Source organism: Oncorhynchus gorbuscha, linkage group LG13 (genome assembly GCF_021184085.1).
Source record: "Oncorhynchus gorbuscha isolate QuinsamMale2020 ecotype Even-year linkage group LG13, OgorEven_v1.0, whole genome shotgun sequence".
In the NCBI taxonomy this organism is placed as follows: Eukaryota; Metazoa; Chordata; class Actinopteri; order Salmoniformes; family Salmonidae; genus Oncorhynchus; species Oncorhynchus gorbuscha.
Window position 1 is genome coordinate 101,563,198 of NC_060185.1, and position 20,509 is coordinate 101,583,706.

The window sequence follows — 20,509 nt, forward strand, 5'->3', positions numbered from 1 at the left end:
GGAGGGGGTTACAGTGAGATTAGTAGGAGAACAGAGACCTGGAGGGGGGGTCACAGTGAGATTAGTAGGAGAACAGAGACCTGGAGGGGGTTACAGTGAGATTAGTAGGAGAACAGAGACCTGGAGGGGTCACAGTGAGATTAGTAGGAGAACAGAGACCTGAAGGGGGTCACAGTGAGATTAGTAGGGGTACAGAGACCTGGAGGGGGGTTACAGTGAGATTAGTAGGGGTACAGAGACCTGGAGGGGGTTACAGTGAGATTAGTAGGGGTACAGAGACCTGGAGGGGGGGGGGGGGGTTACAGTGAGATTAGTAGGGGACAGAGACCTGGAGGGGGGTTACAGTGAGATTAGTAGGAGAACAGAGACCTGGAGGAGGGTTACAGTGAGATTAGTAGGAGAACAGAGACCTGGAGGAGGGTTACAGTGAGATTAGTAGGAGAACAGAGACCTGGAGGGGGTCACAGTGAGATTAGTAGGAGAACAGAGACCTGGAGGGGGGTTATAGTGAGATTAGTAGGAGAAAAGAGACCTGGAGGGGGTTACTGTGAGATTAGTAGGAGAGCAGAGACCTGGAGGGGGTTACAGTGAGATTAGTAGGAGAACAGAGACCTGGAGGGGGGTTACAGTGAGATTAGTAGGAGAACAGAGACCTGGAGGGGGTTACAGTGAGATTAGTAGGAGAACAGAGACCTGGAGGGGGTCACAGTGAGATTAGTAGGAGAACAGAGACCTGGAGGGGGTTAAGTGAGATTAGTAGGAGAACAGAGACCTGGAGGGGGTCACAGTGAGATTAGTAGGAGAACAGAGACCTGGAGGGGGTTACAGTGAGATTAGTAGGAGAACAGAGACCTGGAGGGGGTTAAAGTGAGATTAGTAGGAGAACAGAGACCTGGAGACCTGGAGGTGGGGGGGGTTACAGTGAGATTAGTAGGAGAACAGAGACCTGGAGGGGGTCACAGTGAGATTAGTAGGGGTACAGAGACCTGGAGGGGGGTTACAGTGAGATTAGTAGGGGTACAGAGACCTGGAGGGGGTTACAGTGAGATTAGTAGGGGTACAGAGACCTGGAGAGGTTACAGTGAGATTAGTAGGAGAGCAGAGACCTGGAGGGGTTACAGTGAGATTAGTAGGAGAGCAGAGACCTGGAGGGGGTTACAGTGAGATTAGTAGGAGAACAGAGACCTGGAGGGGGTTACAGTGAGATTAGTAGGAGAACAGAGACCTGGAGGGGGTTATAGTGAGATTAGTAGGAGAGCAGAGACCTGGAGGGGGTTACAGTGAGATTAGTAGGAGAACAGAGACCTGGAGGGGGTTATAGTGAGATTAGTAGGAGAACAGAGACCTGGAGGGGGTTACAGTGAGATTAGTAGGAGAACAGAGACCTGGAGGGGGTTACAGTGAGATTAGTAGGAGAACAGAGACCTGGAGGGGGTTACAGTGAGATTAGTAGGAGAACAGAGACCTGGAGGGGGTTACAGTGAGATTAGTAGGGGTACAGAGACCTGGAGGGGGTTACAGTGAGATTAGTAGGGAACAGAGACCTGGAGGGGGTGGGGGGGAGGGGTTACAGTGAGATTAGTAGGGGTACAGAGACCTGGAGGAGGTTACAGTGAGATTAGTAGGAGAACAGAGACCTGGAGGTGGTTACAGTGAGATTAGTAGGAGAACAGAGACCTGGAGGGGGTTAAAGTGAGATTAGTAGGAGAACAGAGACCTGGAGGGGGTTACAGTGAGATGAGTAGGAGAGCAGAGACCTGGAGGGGGAGGGGGTTACAATGAGATTAGTAGGAGAACAGAGACCTGGAGGGGGTTATAGTGAGATTAGTAGGAGAGCAGAGACCTGGAGGGGGGGGGGGTTACAATGAGATTAGTAGGAGAACAGAGACCTGGAGGGGGTTACAGTGAGATTAGTAGGAGAGCAGAGACCTGGAGGAGGGTTATAATGAGATTAGTAGGAGAACAGAGACCTGGAGGGGGTTACAGTGAGATTAGTAGGAGAACAGAGACCTGGGGGGGGGTACAGTGAGATTAGTAGGAGAACAGAGACCTGGAGGGGGTTACAGTGAGATTAGTAGGAGAACAGAGACCTGGAGGAGGGTTATAGTGAGATTAGTAGGAGAACAGAGACCTGGGGGGGGTTACAGTGAGATTAGTAGGAGAACAGAGACCTGGAGGGGGTGGGGGGGTTACAGTGAGATTAGTAGGAGAACAGAGACCTGGAGGAGGGTTACAGTGAGATTAGTAGGAGAACAGAGACCTGGAGGGGGTCACAGTGAGATTAGTAGGAGAACAGAGACCTGGAGGGGGTTATAGTGAGATTAGTAGGAGAACAGAGACCTGGAGGGGGTTACAGTGAGATTAGTAGGAGAACAGAGACCTGGAGGGGGTTAAAGTGAGATTAGTAGGAGAACAGAGACCTGGAGGGGGTTACAGTGAGATTAGTAGGAGAACAGAGACCTGGAGGGGGGGGGGTCACAGTGAGATTAGTAGGAGAACAGAGACCTGGAGGGAGTTAAAGTGAGATTAGTAGGAGAACAGAGACCTGGAGGGGGTCACAGTGAGATTAGTAGGAGAACAGAGACCTGGAGGGGGTTACAGTGAGATTAGTAGGAGAACAGAGACCTGGAGGGGGTTAAAGTGAGATTAGTAGGAGAACAGAGACCTGGAGGTGGGGGGGGGTTACAGTGAGATTAGTAGGAGAACAGAGACCTGGAGGGGGTCACAGTGAGATTAGTAGGGGTACAGAGACCTGGAGGGGGGTTACAGTGAGATTAGTAGGGGTACAGAGACCTGGAAGGGGGTTACAGTGAGATTAGTAGGGGTACAGAGACCTGGGGGGGGGTTACAGTGAGATTAGTAGGAGAACAGAGACCTGGAGGGGGGTTATAGTGAGATTAGTAGGAGAAAAGAGACCTGGAGGGGGTTACTGTGAGATTAGTAGGAGAGCAGAGACTGGAGGGGGTTACAGTGAGATTAGTAGGAGAACAGAGACCTGGAGGGGGTTACAGTGAGATTAGTAGGAGAACAGAGACCTGGAGGGGGTTACAGTGAGATTAGTAGGAGAACAGAGACCTGGGGGGGGTTACAGTGAGATTAGTAGGAGAACAGAGACCTGGAGGGGGTTAAAGTGAGATTAGTAGGAGAACAGAGACCTGGTGGGGGTCACAGTGAGATTAGTAGGAGAACAGAGACCTGGAGGGGGTTACAGTGAGATTAGTAGGAGAACAGAGACCTGGAGGGGGTTACAGTGAGATTAGTAGGAGAGCAGAGACCTGGAGGGGGTTACAGTGAGATTAGTAGGAGAACAGAGACCTGGAGGGGGTTACAGTGAGATTAGTAGGAGAACAGAGACCTGGAGGAGGGTTATAGTGAGATTAGTAGGAGAACAGAGACCTGGGGGGGGTCACAGTGAGATTAGTAGGAGAACAGAGACCTGGAGGGGGTTAAAGTGAGATTAGTAGGAGAACAGAGACCTGGAGGGGGTCACAGTGAGATTAGTAGGAGAACAGAGACCTGGAGGGGGTTACAGTGAGATTAGTAGGAGAACAGAGACCTGGAGGGGGTTAAAGTGAGATTAGTAGGAGAACAGAGACCTGGAGACCTGGAGGTGGGGGGGTTACAGTGAGATTAGTAGGAGAACAGAGACCTGGAGGGGGTCACAGTGAGATTAGTAGGGAACAGAGACCTGGAGGGGGGTTACAGTGAGATTAGTAGGGGACAGAGACCTGGAAGGGGGTTACAGTGAGATTAGTAGGGGTACAGAGACCTGGGGAGGTTACAGTGAGATTAGTAGGAGAGCAGCGACCTGGAGGGGGTTACAGTGAGATTAGTAGGAGAGCAGAGACCTGGAGGGGGTTACAGTGAGATTAGTAGGAGAACAGAGACCTGGAGGGGGTTACAGTGAGATTAGTAGGAGAACAGAGACCTGGAGGGGGTTATAGTGAGATTAGTAGGAGAGCAGAGACCTGGGGGGGGTTACAGTGAGATTAGTAGGAGAACAGAGACCTGGAGGGGGTTATAGTGAGATTAGTAGGAGAACAGAGACCTGGAGGGGGTTACAGTGAGATTAGTAGGAGAACAGAGACCTGGAGGGGGTTACAGTGAGATTAGTAGGAGAACAGAGACCTGGAGGGGGTTACAGTGAGATTAGTAGGGGTACAGAGACCTGGAGGGGGGTTACAGTGAGATTAGTAGGGGTACAGAGACCTGGAGGGGGGGGGGGGTTACAGTGAGATTAGTAGGGGTACAGAGACCTGGAGGAGGTTACAGTGAGATTAGTAGGAGAACAGAGACCTGGAGGTGGTTACAGTGAGATTAGTAGGAGAACAGAGACCTGGAGGGGGTTAAAGTGAGATTAGTAGGAGAACAGAGACCTGGAGGGGGGTTACAGTGAGATGAGTAGGAGAGCAGAGACCTGGAGGGGGAGGGGGTTACAATGAGATTAGTAGGAGAACAGAGACCTGGAGGGGGTTATAGTGAGATTAGTAGGAGAGCAGAGACCTGGAGGGGGAGGGGGTTACAATGAGATTAGTAGGAGAACAGAGACCTGGAGGGGGTTACAGTGAGATTAGTAGGAGAACAGAGACCTGGAGGAGGGTTATAATGAGATTAGTAGGAGAACAGAGACCTGGAGGGGGTTACAGTGAGATTAGTAGGAGAACAGAGACCTGGAGGGGGTTACAGTGAGATTAGTAGGAGAGCAGAGACCTGGAGGGGTTACAGTGAGATTAGTAGGAGAACAGAGACCTGGAGGGGGTTACAGTGAGATTAGTAGGAGAACAGAGACCTGGAGGAGGGTTATAGTGAGATTAGTAGGAGAACAGAGACCTGGAGGGGGTCACAGTGAGATTAGTAGGAGAACAGAGACCTGGAGGGGGTTAAAGTGAGATTAGTAGGAGAACAGAGACCTGGAGGGGTCACAGTGAGATTAGTAGGAGAACAGAGACCTGGAGGGGGTTACAGTGAGATTAGTAGGAGAACAGAGACCTGGAGGGGGTTAGTGAGATTAGTAGGAGAACAGAGACCTGGAGACCTGGAGGTGGGGGGGTTACAGTGAGATTAGTAGGAGAACAGAGACCTGGAGGGGGGGGTTCACAGTGAGATTAGTAGGGGTACAGAGACCTGGAGGGGGTTACAGTGAGATTAGTAGGGGTACAGAGACCTGGAAGGGGGTTACAGTGAGATTAGTAGGGGTACAGAGACCTGGGGAGGTTACAGTGAGATTAGTAGGAGAGCAGAGACCTGGGGGGGGGTTACAGTGAGATTAGTAGGAGAGCAGAGACCTGGAGGGGGTTACAGTGAGATTAGTAGGAGAACAGAGACCTGGAGGGGGTTACAGTGAGATTAGTAGGAGAACAGAGACCTGGAGGGGGTTATAGTGAGATTAGTAGGAGAGCAGAGACCTGGGGGGGGGTTACAGTGAGATTAGTAGGAGAACAGAGACCTGGAGGGGGTTATAGTGAGATTAGTAGGAGAACAGAGACCTGGAGGGGTTACAGTGAGATTAGTAGGAGAACAGAGACCTGGAGGGGGTTACAGTGAGATTAGTAGGAGAACAGAGACCTGGAGGGGTTACAGTGAGATTAGTAGGGGTACAGAGACCTGGAGGGGGTTACAGTGAGATTAGTAGGGGTACAGAGACCTGGAGGGGGGGGGGGGGGTTACAGTGAGATTAGTAGGGGTACAGAGACCTGGAGGAGGTTACAGTGAGATTAGTAGGAGAACAGAGACCTGGAGGTGGTTACAGTGAGATTAGTAGGAGAACAGAGACCTGGAGGGGGTTAAAGTGAGATTAGTAGGAGAACAGAGACCTGGAGGGGGGTTACAGTGAGATGAGTAGGAGAGCAGAGACCTGGAGGGGGAGGGGGTTACAATGAGATTAGTAGGAGAACAGAGACCTGGAGGGGGTTATAGTGAGATTAGTAGGAGAGCAGAGACCTGGAGGGGGGAGGGGGTTACAATGAGATTAGTAGGAGAACAGAGACCTGGAGGGGGTTACAGTGAGATTAGTAGGAGAGCAGAGACCTGGAGGAGGGTTATAATGAGATTAGTAGGAGAACAGAGACCTGGAGGGGGTTACAGTGAGATTAGTAGGAGAACAGAGACGTGGGGGGGGTTACAGTGAGATTAGTAGGAGAACAGAGACCTGGGGGGGGGGGGTTACAGTGAGATTAGTAGGAGAACAGAGACCTGGAGGAGGGTTATAGTGAGATTAGTAGGAGAACAGAGACCTGGGGGGGGGGGGGGGGTTACAGTGAGATTAGTAGGAGAACAGAGACCTGGAGGGGGTGGGGGGGTTACAGTGAGATTAGTAGGAGAACAGAGACCTGGAGGAGGGTTACAGTGAGATTAGTAGGAGAACAGAGACCTGGAGGGGGTCACAGTGAGATTAGTAGGAGAACAGAGACCTGGAGGGGGTTATAGTGAGATTAGTAGGAGAACAGAGACCTGGAGGGGGTTACAGTGAGATTAGTAGGAGAACAGAGACCTGGAGGGGGTTAAAGTGAGATTAGTAGGAGAACAGAGACCTGGAGGGGGTTACAGTGAGATTAGTAGGAGAACAGAGACCTGGGGGGGGGTCACAGTGAGATTAGTAGGAGAACAGAGACCTGGAGGGGGTTAAAGTGAGATTAGTAGGAGAACAGAGACCTGGAGGGGGTCACAGTGAGATTAGTAGGAGAACAGAGACCTGGAGGGGGTTACAGTGAGATTAGTAGGAGAACAGAGACCTGGAGGGGGTTAAAGTGAGATTAGTAGGAGAACAGAGACCTGGAGGTGGGGGGGGGTTACAGTGAGATTAGTAGGAGAACAGAGACCTGGAGGGGGTCACAGTGAGATTAGTAGGGGTACAGAGACCTGGAGGGGGGTTACAGTGAGATTAGTAGGGGTACAGAGACCTGGAAGGGGGTTACAGTGAGATTAGTAGGGGTACAGAGACCTGGGGGGGTTACAGTGAGATTAGTAGGAGAACAGAGACCTGGAGGGGGTTATAGTGAGATTAGTAGGAGAAAAGAGACCTGGAGGGGGTTACTGTGAGATTAGTAGGAGAGCAGAGACCTGGAGGGGGTTACAGTGAGATTAGTAGGAGAACAGAGACCTGGAGGGGGGTTACAGTGAGATTAGTAGGAGAACAGAGACCTGGAGGGGGTTACAGTGAGATTAGTAGGAGAACAGAGACCTGGGGGGGGTCACAGTGAGATTAGTAGGAGAACAGAGACCTGGAGGGGGTTAAAGTGAGATTAGTAGGAGAACAGAGACCTGGTGGGGGTCACAGTGAGATTAGTAGGAGAACAGAGACCTGAAGGGGGTTACAGTGAGATTAGTAGGAGAACAGAGACCTGGAGGGGGTTACAGTGAGATTAGTAGGAGAGCAGAGACCTGGAGGGGGTTACAGTGAGATTAGTAGGAGAACAGAGACCTGGAGGGGGTTACAGTGAGATTAGTAGGAGAACAGAGACCTGGAGGAGGGTTATAGTGAGATTAGTAGGAGAGCAGAGACCTGGGGGGGGTTACAGTGAGATTAGTAGGAGAACAGAGACCTGGAGGGGGTTATAGTGAGATTAGTAGGAGAACAGAGACCTGGAGGGGGTTACAGTGAGATTAGTAGGAGAACAGAGACCTGGAGGGGGTTACAGTGAGATTAGTAGGAGAACAGAGACCTGGAGGGGGTTACAGTGAGATTAGTAGGAGAACAGAGACCTGGAGGGGGTTACAGTGAGATGAGTAGGAGAGCAGAGACCTGGAGGGGGAGGGGGTTACAATGAGATTAGTAGGAGAACAGAGACCTGGAGGGGGTTATAGTGAGATTAGTAGGAGAGCAGAGACCTGGAGGGGGGGGGGGTTACAATGAGATTAGTAGTAGAACAGAGACCTGGAGGGGGTTACAGTGAGATTAGTAGGAGAACAGAGACCTGGGGGGGTCACAGTGAGATTAGTAGGAGAACAGAGACCTGGAGGGGTTACAGTGAGATTAGTAGGAGAACAGAGACCTGGAGGGGGTTACAGTGAGATTAGTAGGAGAACAGAGACCTGGAGGGGTTACAGTGAGATTAGTAGGAGAACAGAGACCTGGAGGGGGTTACAGTGAGATTAGTAGGAGAGCAGAGAACTGGAGGGGGTTACAGTGAGATTAGTAGGAGAAGAGAGACCTGGAGGGGGTTACAGTGAGATTAGTAGGAGAGCAGAGACCTGGAGGAGGGTTATAGTGAGATTAGTAGGAGAGCAGAGACCTGGAGGAGGGTTATAATGAGATTAGTAGGAGAACAGAGACCTGGAGGGGTTACAGTGAGATTAGTAGGAGAACAGAGACCTGGAGGGGGTTACAGTGAGATTAGTAGGAGAACAGAGACCTGGAGGGGGTTACAGTGAGATTAGTAGGAGAACAGAGACCTGGAGGGGGGTCACAGTGAGATTAGTAGGAGAACAGAGACCTGGGGGGGTCACAGTGAGATTAGTAGGAGAACAGAGACCTGGAGGAGGGTTATAGTGAGATTAGTAGGAGAGCAGAGACCTGGGGGGGTTACAGTGAGATTAGTAGGAGAACAGAGACCTGGAGGGGGTTATAGTGAGATTAGTAGGAGAACAGAGACCTGGAGGGGGTTACAGTGAGATTAGTAGGAGAACAGAGACCTGGAGGGGGTTACAGTGAGATTAGTAGGAGAACAGAGACCTGGAGGGGTTAAAGTGAGATTAGTAGGAGAACAGAGACCTGGAGGGGGTTACAGTGAGATGAGTAGGAGAGCAGAGACCTGGAGGGGGAGGGGGTTACAATGAGATTAGTAGGAGAACAGAGACCTGGAGGGGGTTATAGTGAGATTAGTAGGAGAGCAGAGACCTGGAGGGGGAGGGGGTTACAATGAGATTAGTAGGAGAACAGAGACCTGGAGGGGGTTACAGTGAGATTAGTAGGAGAACAGAGACCTGGGGGGGGGTCACAGTGAGATTAGTAGGAGAACAGAGACCTGGAGGGGGTTACAGTGAGATTAGTAGGAGAACAGAGACCTGGAGGGGGTTACAGTGAGATTAGTAGGCGAACAGAGACCTGGAGGGGGTTACAGTGAGATTAGTAGGAGAACAGAGACCTGGAGGGGGTTACAGTGAGATTAGTAGGAGAGCAGAGAACTGGAGGGGGTTACAGTGAGATTAGTAGGAGAAGAGAGACCTGGAGGGGGTTACAGTGAGATTAGTAGGAGAGCAGAGACCTGGAGGAGGGTTATAGTGAGATTAGTAGGAGAGCAGAGACCTGGAGGAGGGTTATAATGAGATTAGTAGGAGAACAGAGACCTGGAGGGGGTTACAGTGAGATTAGTAGGAGAACAGAGACCTGGGGGGGTTACAGTGAGATTAGTAGGAGAACAGAGACCTGGAGGGGGTTACAGTGAGATTAGTAGGAGAACAGAGACCTGGAGGGGGTCACAGTGAGATTAGTAGGAGAACAGAGACCTGGGGGGTCACAGTGAGATTAGTAGGAGAACAGAGACCTGGAGGAGGGTTATAGTGAGATTAGTAGGAGAACAGAGACGTGGGGGGGGGTTACAGTGAGATTAGTAGGAGAACAGAGACCTGGGGGGGTTACAGTGAGATTAGTAGGAGAACAGAGACCTGGAGGGGTGGGGGGGGGTTACAGTGAGATTAGTAGGAGAACAGAGACCTGGAGGAGGGTTACAGTGAGATTAGTAGGAGAACAGAGACCTGGAGGGGGTCACAGTGAGATTAGTAGGAGAACAGAGACCTGGAGGGGGTTATAGTGAGATTAGTAGGAGAACAGAGACCTGGAGGGGGTTACAGTGAGATTAGTAGGAGAACAGAAACCTGGAGGGGGTTACAGTGAGATTAGTAGGGGTACAGAGACCTGGGGGGGGGTTACAGTGAGATTAGTAGGAGAACAGAGACCTGGAGGGGGTTATAGTGAGATTAGTAGGAGAAAAGAGACCTGGAGGGGGTTACTGTGAGATTAGTAGGAGAGCAGAGACCTGGAGGGGGTTACAGTGAGATTAGTAGGAGAACAGAGACCTGGAGGGGGTTACAGTGAGATTAGTAGGAGAACAGAGACCTGGAGGGGTTACAGTGAGATTAGTAGGAGAACAGAGACCTGGGGGGGTCACAGTGAGATTAGTAGGAGAACAGAGACCTGGAGGGGGTTAAAGTGAGATTAGTAGGAGAACAGAGAACTGGTGGGGGTCACAGTGAGATTAGTAGGAGAACAGAGACCTGAAGGGGGTTACAGTGAGATTAGTAGGAGAACAGAGACCTGGAGGGGGTTACAGTGAGATTAGTAGGAGAGCAGAGACCTGGAGGGGGTTACAGTGAGATTAGTAGGAGAACAGAGACCTGGAGGGGGTTACAGTGAGATTAGTAGGAGAACAGAGACCTGGAGGAGGGTTATAGTGAGATTAGTAGGAGAGCAGAGACCTGGGGGGGTTACAGTGAGATTAGTAGGAGAACAGAGACCTGGAGGGGGTTATAGTGAGATTAGTAGGAGAACAGAGACCTGGAGGGGTTACAGTGAGATTAGTAGGAGAACAGAGACCTGGAGGGGGTTACAGTGAGATTAGTAGGAGAACAGAGACCTGGAGGGGGTTACAGTGAGATTAGTAGGAGAACAGAGACCTGGAGGGGGTTACAGTGAGATTAGTAGGGGTACAGAGACCTGGAGGGGGTTACAGTGAGATTAGTAGGGGTACAGAGACCTGGAGGGGGGGGGGGTTACAGTGAGATTAGTAGGGGTACAGAGACCTGGAGGAGGTTACAGTGAGATTAGTAGGAGAACAGAGACCTGGAGGTGGTTACAGTGAGATTAGTAGGAGAACAGAGACCTGGAGGGGGTTAAAGTGAGATTAGTAGGAGAACAGAGACCTGGAGGGGGTTACAGTGAGATGAGTAGGAGAGCAGAGACCTGGAGGGGGAGGGGGTTACAATGAGATTAGTAGGAGAACAGAGACCTGGAGGGGGTTATAGTGAGATTAGTAGGAGAGCAGAGACCTGGAGGGGGTTACAGTGAGATTAGTAGGAGAACAGAGACCTGGGGGGGGGTCACAGTGAGATTAGTAGGAGAACAGAGACCTGGAGGGGGTTACAGTGAGATTAGTAGGAGAACAGAGACCTGGAGGGGGTTACAGTGAGATTAGTAGGCGAACAGAGACCTGGAGGGGTTACAGTGAGATTAGTAGGAGAACAGAGACCTGGAGGGGGTTACAGTGAGATTAGTAGGAGAGCAGAGAACTGGAGGGGGTTACAGTGAGATTAGTAGGAGAAGAGAGACCTGGAGGGGGTTACAGTGAGATTAGTAGGAGAGCAGAGACCTGGAGGAGGGTTATAGTGAGATTAGTAGGAGAGCAGAGACCTGGAGGAGGGTTATAATGAGATTAGTAGGAGAACAGAGACCTGGAGGGGGTTACAGTGAGATTAGTAGGAGAACAGAGACCTGGGGGGGTTACAGTGAGATTAGTAGGAGAACAGAGACCTGGAGGGGGTTACAGTGAGATTAGTAGGAGAACAGAGACCTGGAGGGGGTCACAGTGAGATTAGTAGGAGAACAGAGACCTGGGGGGGTCACAGTGAGATTAGTAGGAGAACAGAGACCTGGAGGAGGGTTATAGTGAGATTAGTAGGAGAACAGAGACGTGGGGGGGGTTACAGTGAGATTAGTAGGAGAACAGAGACCTGGGGGGGTTACAGTGAGATTAGTAGGAGAACAGAGACCTGGAGGGGGTGGGGGGGTTACAGTGAGATTAGTAGGAGAACAGAGACCTGGAGGAGGGTTACAGTGAGATTAGTAGGAGAACAGAGACCTGGAGGGGGGTCACAGTGAGATTAGTAGGAGAACAGAGACCTGGAGGGGGGTTATAGTGAGATTAGTAGGAGAACAGAGACCTGGAGGGGGTTACAGTGAGATTAGTAGGAGAACAGAAACCTGGAGGGGGTTACAGTGAGATTAGTAGGAGAACAGAGACCTGGAGACCTGGAGGTGGGGGGGGGGTTACAGTGAGATTAGTAGGAGAACAGAGACCTGGAGGGGGTTACAGTGAGATTAGTAGGGGTACAGAGACCTGGAGGGGGGTTACAGTGAGATTAGTAGGGGTACAGAGACCTGGAGGGGGGTGGGGGGGGTTACAGTGAGATTAGTAGGGGTACAGAGACCTGGAGGAGGTTACAGTGAGATTAGTAGGAGAACAGAGACCTGGAGGTGGTTACAGTAGATTAGTAGGAGAACAGAGACCTGGAGGGGTTAAAGTGAGATTAGTAGGAGAACAGAGACCTGGAGGGGGTTACAGTGAGATGAGTAGGAGAGCAGAGACCTGGAGGGGGACGGGGTTACAATGAGATTAGTAGGAGAACAGAGACCTGGAGGGGTTATAGTGAGATTAGTAGGAGAGCAGAGACCTGGGGGGGGTTACAGTGAGATTAGTAGGAGAACAGAGACCTGGAGGGGTTACAGTGAGATTAGTAGGAGAACAGAGACCTGGAGGGGGTCACAGTGAGATTAGTAGGAGAACAGAGACCTGGGGGGTCACAGTGAGATTAGTAGGAGAACAGAGACCTGGAGGAGGGTTATAGTGAGATTAGTAGGAGAACAGAGACCTGGGGGGGGGTTACAGTGAGATTAGTAGGAGAACAGAGACCTGGAGGGGGGGGGGGGGTTACAGTGAGATTTAGTAGGAGAACAGAGACCTGGAGGAGGGTTATAGTGAGATTAGTAGGAGAACAGAGACCTGGAGGAGGGTTATAGTGAGATTAGTAGGGGAACAGAGACCTGGGGGGGGGTTACAGTGAGATTAGTAGGAGAACAGAGACCTGGAGGGGGGGGGGGGGGGGTTACAGTGAGATTAGTAGGAGAACAGAGACCTGGGGGGTCACAGTGAGATTAGTAGGAGAACAGAGACCTGGAGGGGGTTATAGTGAGATTAGTAGGAGAAAAGAGACCTGGAGGGGGATTACTGTGAGATTAGTAGGAGAGCAGAGACCTGGAGGGGGTTACAGTGAGATTAGTAGGAGAACAGAGACCTGGGGGGGTCACAGTGAGATTAGTAGGAGAACAGAGACCTGGAGGGGGTTAAAGTGACATTAGTAGGAGAACAGAGACCTGACACTGAGATTAGTAGGAGAACAGAGACCTGAAGGGGGTTACAGTGAGATTAGTAGGAGAACAGAGACCTGAAGGGGGTTACAGTGAGATTAGTAGGAGAACAGAGACCTGGAGGGGGTTAAAGTGAGATTAGTAGGAGAACAGAGACCTGGAGACCTGGAGGTGGGGGGGTTACAGTGAGATTAGTAGGAGAACAGAGACCTGGAGGGGGTCACAGTGAGATTAGTAGGGGTACAGAGACCTGGAGGGGGGGGTTACAGTGAGATTAGTAGGGGTACAGAGACCTGGAAGGGGGTTACAGTGAGATTAGTAGGGGTACAGAGACCTGGGGGGGTTACAGTGAGATTAGTAGGAGAGCAGAGACCTGGGGGGTTACAGTGAGATTAGTAGGAGAACAGAGACCTGGAGGGGGTTACAGTGAGATTAGTAGGAGAACAGAGACCTGGAGGGGGTTATAGTGAGATTAGTAGGAGAACAGAGACCTGGAGGAGGGTTATAGTGAGATTAGTAGGAGAGCAGAGACCTGGAGGGGTTATAGTGAGATTAGTAGGAGAACAGAGACCTGGAGGGGTTATAGTGAGATTAGTAGGAGAACAGAGACCTGGAGGGGGTTACAGTGAGATTAGTAGGAGAACAGAGACCTGGAGGGGTTACAGTGAGATTAGTAGGAGAACAGAGACCTGGAGGGGGTTACAGTGAGATTAGTAGGGGTACAGAGACCTGGAGGGGGTTACAGTGAGATTAGTAGGGGTACAGAGACCTGGAGGGGGTGGGGGGTTACAGTGAGATTAGTAGGGGTACAGAGACCTGGAGGAGGTTACAGTGAGATTAGTAGGAGAACAGAGACCTGGAGGTGGTTACAGTGAGATTAGTAGGAGAACAGAGACCTGGAGGGGTTAAAGTGAGATTAGTAGGAGAACAGAGACCTGGAGGGGGTTACAGTGAGATGAGTAGGAGAGCAGAGACCTGGAGGGGAGGGGGTTACAATGAGATTAGTAGGAGAACAGAGACCTGGAGGGGGTTATAGTGAGATTAGTAGGAGAGCAGAGACCTGGAGGGGAGGGGGTTACAATGAGATTAGTAGGAGAACAGAGACCTGGAGGGGGTTACAGTGAGATTAGTAGGAGAACAGAGACCTGGGGGGGTCACAGTGAGATTAGTAGGAGAACAGAGACCTGGAGGGGTTACAGTGAGATTAGTAGGAGAACAGAGACCTGGAGGGGTTACAGTGAGATTAGTAGGCGAACAGAGACCTGGAGGGGGTTACAGTGAGATTAGTAGGAGAACAGAGACCTGGAGGGGGTTACAGTGAGATTAGTAGGAGAGCAGAGACCTGGAGGGGTTACAGTGAGATTAGTAGGAGAAGAGAGACCTGGAGGGGTTACAGTGAGATTAGTAGGAGAACAGAGACCTGGGGGGGTTACAGTGAGATTAGTAGGAGAACAGAGACCTGGAGGGGTTACAGTGAGATTAGTAGGAGAACAGAGACCTGGAGGGGGGTCACAGTGAGATTAGTAGGAGAACAGAGACCTGGGGGTCACAGTGAGATTAGTAGGAGAACAGAGACCTGGAGGAGGGTTATAGTGAGATTAGTAGGAGAACAGAGACGTGGGGGGGTTACAGTGAGATTAGTAGGAGAACAGAGACCTGGGGGGTTACAGTGAGATTAGTAGGAGAACAGAGACCTGGAGGAGGGTTATAGTGAGATTAGTAGGAGAACAGAGACCTGGGGGGTTACAGTGAGATTAGTAGGAGAACAGAGACCTGGAGGGGGTGGGGGGGGGGGGTTACAGTGAGATTAGTAGGAGAACAGAGACCTGGAGGAGGGTTACAGTGAGATTAGTAGGAGAACAGAGACCTGGAGGGGGTCACAGTGAGATTAGTAGGAGAACAGAACAGAGACCTGGAGGGGGTTATAGTGAGATTAGTAGGAGAACAGAGACCTGGAGGGGGGTTACAGTGAGATTAGTAGGAGAACAGAAACCTGGAGGGGGTTACAGTGAGATTAGTAGGAGAACGGAGACCTGGAGACCTGGAGGTGGGGGGGTTACAGTGAGATTAGTAGGAGAACAGAGACCTGGAGGGGGTCACAGTGAGATTAGTAGGGGTACAGAGACCTGGAGGGGGGGGGGTTACAGTGAGATTAGTAGGGGTACAGAGACCTGGGGGGGGGTTACAGTGAGATTAGTAGGAGAGCAGAGACCTGGGGGGGGGTTACAGTGAGATTAGTACGAGAGCAGAGACCTGGAGGGGGTTACAGTGAGATTAGTAGGAGAACAGAGACCTGGAGGAGGGTTATAGTGAGATTAGTAGGAGAGCAGAGACCTGGGGGTGGTTACAGTGAGATTAGTAGGAGAACAGAGACCTGGAGGGGGTTATAGTGAGATTAGTAGGAGAACAGAGACCTGGAGGGGGTCACAGTGAGATTAGTAGGGGTACAGAGACCTGGAGGGGGGTTACAGTGAGATTAGTAGGGGTACAGAGACCTGGGGGGTTACAGTGAGATTAGTAGGAGAGCAGAGACCTGGGGGGGGGTTACAGTGAGATTAGTACGAGAGCAGAGACCTGGAGGGGTTACAGTGAGATTAGTAGGAGAACAGAGACCTGGAGGGGTTATAGTGAGATTAGTAGGAGAACAGAGACCTGGAGGGGTTACAGTGAGATTAGTAGGAGAACAGAGACCTGGAGGGGGTTACAGTGAGATTAGTAGGAGAACAGAGACCTGGAGGGGGTTACAGTGAGATTAGTAGGAGAACAGAGACCTGGAGGGGTTACAGTGAGATTAGTAGGAGAGCAGAGACCTGGAGGGGGTTACAGTGAGATTAGTAGGAGAGCAGAGACCTGGAGGGGTTACAGTGAGATTAGTAGGAGAACAGACACCTGGAGACCTGGAGGTGGGGGGGTTACAGTGAGATTAGTAGGAGAACAGAGACCTGGAGGGGGTCACAGTGAGATTAGTAGGGGTACAGATACCTGGAGGGGGGGGTTACAGTGAGATTAGTAGGGGTACAGAGACCTGGAGGGGGTTACAGTGAGATTAGTAGGGGTACAGAGACCTGGTGGGGGGGGGGGAGTTACAGTGAGATTAGTAGGGGTACAGAGACCTGGAGGGGGTTACAGTGAGATTAGTAGGAGAACAGAGACCTGGAGGGGGTCACAGTGAGATTAGTAGGAGAACAGAGACCTGGAGGAGGTTACAGTGAGATTAGTAGGAGAGCAGAGACCTGGGGGGGGGTTTACAGTGAGATTAGTAGGAGAGCAGAGACCTGGAGGGGGTTACAGTGAGATTAGTAGGAGAGCAGAGACCTGGAGGGGGAGGGGGTTACAATGAGATTAGTAGGAGAACAGAGACCTGGAGGGGTTACAGTGAGATTAGTAGGGGTACAGAGACCTGGAGGGGGGTGGGGGGGTTACAGTGAGATTAGTAGGAGAACAGAGACCTGGAGGGGGTTACAGTGAGATTAGTAGGGGTACAGAGACCTGGAGAGGGGTTACAGTGAGATTAGTAGGAGAGCAGAGACCTGGAGGGGTTACAGTGAGATTAGTAGGAGAACAGACACCTGGAGACCTGGAGGTGGGGGGGTTACAGTGAGATTAGTAGGAGAACAGAGACCTGGAGGGGTTACAGTGAGATTAGTAGGAGAACAGAGACCTGGAGGGGGTTACAGTGAGATTAGTAGGAGAACAGAGACCTGGAGGGGTTACAGTGAGATTAGTAGGAGAGCAGAGACCTGGAGGGGTTACAGTGAGATTAGTAGGAGAACAGACACCTGGAGACCTGGAGGTGGGGGGTGAGATTAGTAGGAGAACAGAGACCTGGAGGGGTTACAGTGAGATTAGTAGGAGAACAGAGACCTGGAGGGGGTTACAGTGAGATTAGTAGGAGAACAGAGACCTGGAGGGGGTGTTACAGTGAGATTAGTAGGAGAGCAGAGACCTGGAGGGGTTACAGTGAGATTAGTAGGAGAACAGACACCTGGAGACCTGGAGGTGGGGGGGGTTACAGTGAGATTAGTAGGAGAACAGAGACCTGGAGGGGGTCACAGTGAGATTAGTAGGGGTACAGAGACCTGGAGGGGGTGTTACAGTGAGATTAGTAGGGGTACAGAGACCTGGAGGGGGTTACAGTGAGATTAGTAGGAGAACAGAGACCTGGAGGGGGTCGCAGTGAGATTAGTAGGAGAGCAGAGACCTGGAGGGGGAGGGGGTTACAATGAGATTAGTAGGAGAACAGAGACCTGGAGGGGTTACAGTGAGATTAGTAGGGGTACAGAGACCTGGAGGGGGGTGGGGGGTTACAGTGAGATTAGTAGGAGAACAGAGACCTGGAGGGGGTTACAGTGAGATTAGTAGGGGTACAGAGACCTGGAGAGGGGTTACAGTGAGATTAGTAGGGGTACAGAGACTTGGAGGGGGGTGGGGGGGGGGTTACAGTGAGATTAGTAGGAGAACAGAGACCTGGAGGGGGTTACAGTGAGATTAGTAGGAGAACAGAGACCTGGAGGGGGTTACAGTGAGATTAGTAGGAGAACAGAGACCTGGAGGGGGTTACAGTGAGATTAGTAGGAGAACAGCCTCTAGTAAAGATGAGGTCAAGTGTATTGCTCCCTTGTGAGTTGGAGGGGACTGGGAAAGGGTGAATCAAGAGAAGTAAGGAGGGGAAATAAATCAATGAAAGGCAGATGTCTGGAAGTTGAAGTCACCAAGTACGAAGAGCGGTGAGCCATCAGCAGGAAATGAACTTATCAAGGTGTCTAGCTCATTGAGGAACTCTCCAAGGTGTCTAGCTCATTGAGGAACTCTCCGAGGTGTCTAGCTCATTGAGGAACTCTCCAAGGTGTCTAGCTCATTGAGGAACTCTCCAAGGTGTCTAGCTCATTGAGGAACTCTCCAAGCTCATTGAGGAACTCTCCGAGTCTCATTGAGGAACTCTCCAAGGTGTCAAGCTCATTGAGGAACTCTCCAAGGTGTCTAGCTCATTGAGGAACTCTCCAAGGTGTCAAGCTCATTGAGGAACTCTCCAAGGTGTCTAGCTCATTGAGGAACTCTCCAAGGTGTCTAGCTCATTGAGGAACTCTCCAAGGTGTCTAGCTCATTGAGGAACTCTCCGAGGTGTCTAGCTCATTGAGGAACTCTCCGAGGTGTCTAGCTCATTGAGGAACTCTCCGAGGTGTCTAGCTCATTGAGGAACTCTCCTAGCTCCTTGAGGAACTGTCTAGCTCATTGAGGAACTCTCCGAGGTGTCTAGCTCAGAGGAACTCTCCGAGGTGTCTAGCTCATTGAGAACTCTCCGAGGTGTCTAGCTCATTGAGGAACTCTCCGAGGTGTCTAGCTCATTGAGGAACTCTCCGAGGTGTCTAGCTCATTGAGGAACTCTCCGAGGTGTCTAGCTCATTGAGGAACTCTCCGAGGTGTCTAGCTCATTGAGGAACTCTCCAAGGTGTCTAGCTCATTGAGGAACTCTCCAAGGTGTCTAGCTCATTGAGGAACTCTCCGAGGTGTCTAGCTCATTGAGGAACTCTCCGAGGTGTCTAGCTCATTGAGGAACTCTCCAAGGTGTCTAGCTCATTGAGGAACTCTCCAGGTGTCTAGCTCATTGAGGAACTCTCCGAGGTGTCTAGCTCATTGAGGAACTCTCCAAGGTGTCTAGCTCATTGAGGAACTCTCCAAGGTGTCTAGCTCATTGAGGAACTCTCCAAGGTGTCTAGCTCATTGAGGAACTCTCCAAGGTGTCTAGCTCATTGAGGAACTCTCCAAGGTGTCTAGCTCATTGAGGAACTCTCCAAGGTGTCTAGCTCATTGAGGAACTCTCCAAGTCTGCTCATTGAGGAACTCTCCATTGTCTAGGAACTCTCCAAGGTGTCTAGCTCATTGAGGAACTCTCCTAGGTGTCTAGCTCATTGAGGAACTCTCCAAGGTGTCTAGCTCATTGAGGAACTCTCCGAGGTGTCTAGCTCATTGAGGAACTCTCCAAGGTGTCTAGCTCATTGAGGAACTCTCCAAAGTGTCTAGCTCATTGAGGAACTCTCCAAGGTGTCTAGCTCATTGAGGAACTCTCCAAAGTGTCTAGCTCATTGAGGAACTCTCCAAGGTGTCTAGCTCTTAACAATGTTAAGCTTGAGTGGACAGCAGAGAGTGACATCATGGAATTCAAATGAGATTGACAGGTGAGAAAAGAGAACATCTCCACTTAGGAGAATTGAGTAGCCCTGTGCCACCACTGTGATGACCAGATGCTCTCGGACTATGAGAGAAACATAGTCAGATGAAGAGAGAGCAGCTGGAGTAGCAGTGTTCTCTGGGGTGATCATGTCTCCGTCAGGGCCAAAAGGTCTAGGGACTGAAGAGCAGCATAGGCTGAGAGGAACTCTGCATTCTTGACCGTACCCCTAAGCTGTTACCGTACCCCTAAGCTGTTACCGTACCCCTAAGCTGTTACTGTACCCCTAAACTGTTACTGTACCCCTAAGCTGTTACTGTACCCCTAAGCTGTTACTGTACCCCTAAACTGTTACCGTACCCCTAAACTGTTACTGTACCCCTAAGCTGTTACTGTACCCCTAAACTGTTACTGTACCCCTAAGCTGTTACTGTACCCCTAAGCTGTTACCGTACCCCTAAACTGTTACTGTACCCCTAAGCTGTTACTGTACCCCTAAACTGTTACTGTACCCCTAAGCTGTTACCGTACCCCTAAACTGTTACTGTACCCCTAAGCTGTTACCGTACCCCTAAGCTGTTACCGTACCCCTAAGCTGTTACTGTACCCCTAAGCTGTTACCGTACCCCTAAGCTGTTACCGTACCCCTAAGCTGTTACCGTACCCCTAAGCTGTTACCGTACCCCTAAGCTGTTACCGTACCCCTAAGCTGTTACCGTACCCCTAAGCTGTTACTGTACCCCTAAGCTGTTACTGTACCCCTAAGCTGTTACTGTACCCCTAAGCTGTTACTGTACCCCTAAGCTGTTACCGTACCCCTAAGCTGGGTCTCTGTATGTATTTTGTTTGTACTGACAGCTCAGTGTATTAATGTGTGTGTGTGTGTGTGTGTGTGTGTGTGTGTGTGTGTGTGTGTGTGTGTGTGTGTGTGTGTGTGTGTGTGTGTGTGTGTGTGTGTGTGTGTGTGTGTGTGTGTGTGTGTGTGTGTGTGTGTGTGTGTGTGTTAGGTGTATGATGAGGGCAGGTATGTGTATGTGGTAACAGAACTGATGAAGGGAGGAGAGTTACTGGATAAGATCCTCAGACAGAAGTTCTTCTCAGAGAGAGAAGCAAGCTCTGTTCTCTACACTATTACCAAGACTGTCCACTACCTGCACTGTCAAGGGGTAAGACTGAGACACTGTATGAAGAAACATCTACACACACTGTAGACTGGCGTAAGACTGACCCACCTTGGATGTGGGTGTTTTTTTTCTCAAACT

The 20,509-nt window shown here is 50.8% G+C and overlaps 1 protein-coding gene across 1 annotated transcript in view; it reads left to right on the plus strand.

The window, feature by feature from the left end:
• Positions 1–20,509, plus strand: part of rps6kal (ribosomal protein S6 kinase a, like) — a 144,068-nt gene that overhangs the window by 68,442 nt on the left and 55,117 nt on the right. The window contains exon 16 of the mRNA XM_046296269.1: positions 20,255–20,413. Coding sequence (XP_046152225.1) covers positions 20,255–20,413 — 159 coding nt within the window. The remainder of the gene's footprint in view (positions 1–20,254; positions 20,414–20,509) is intronic.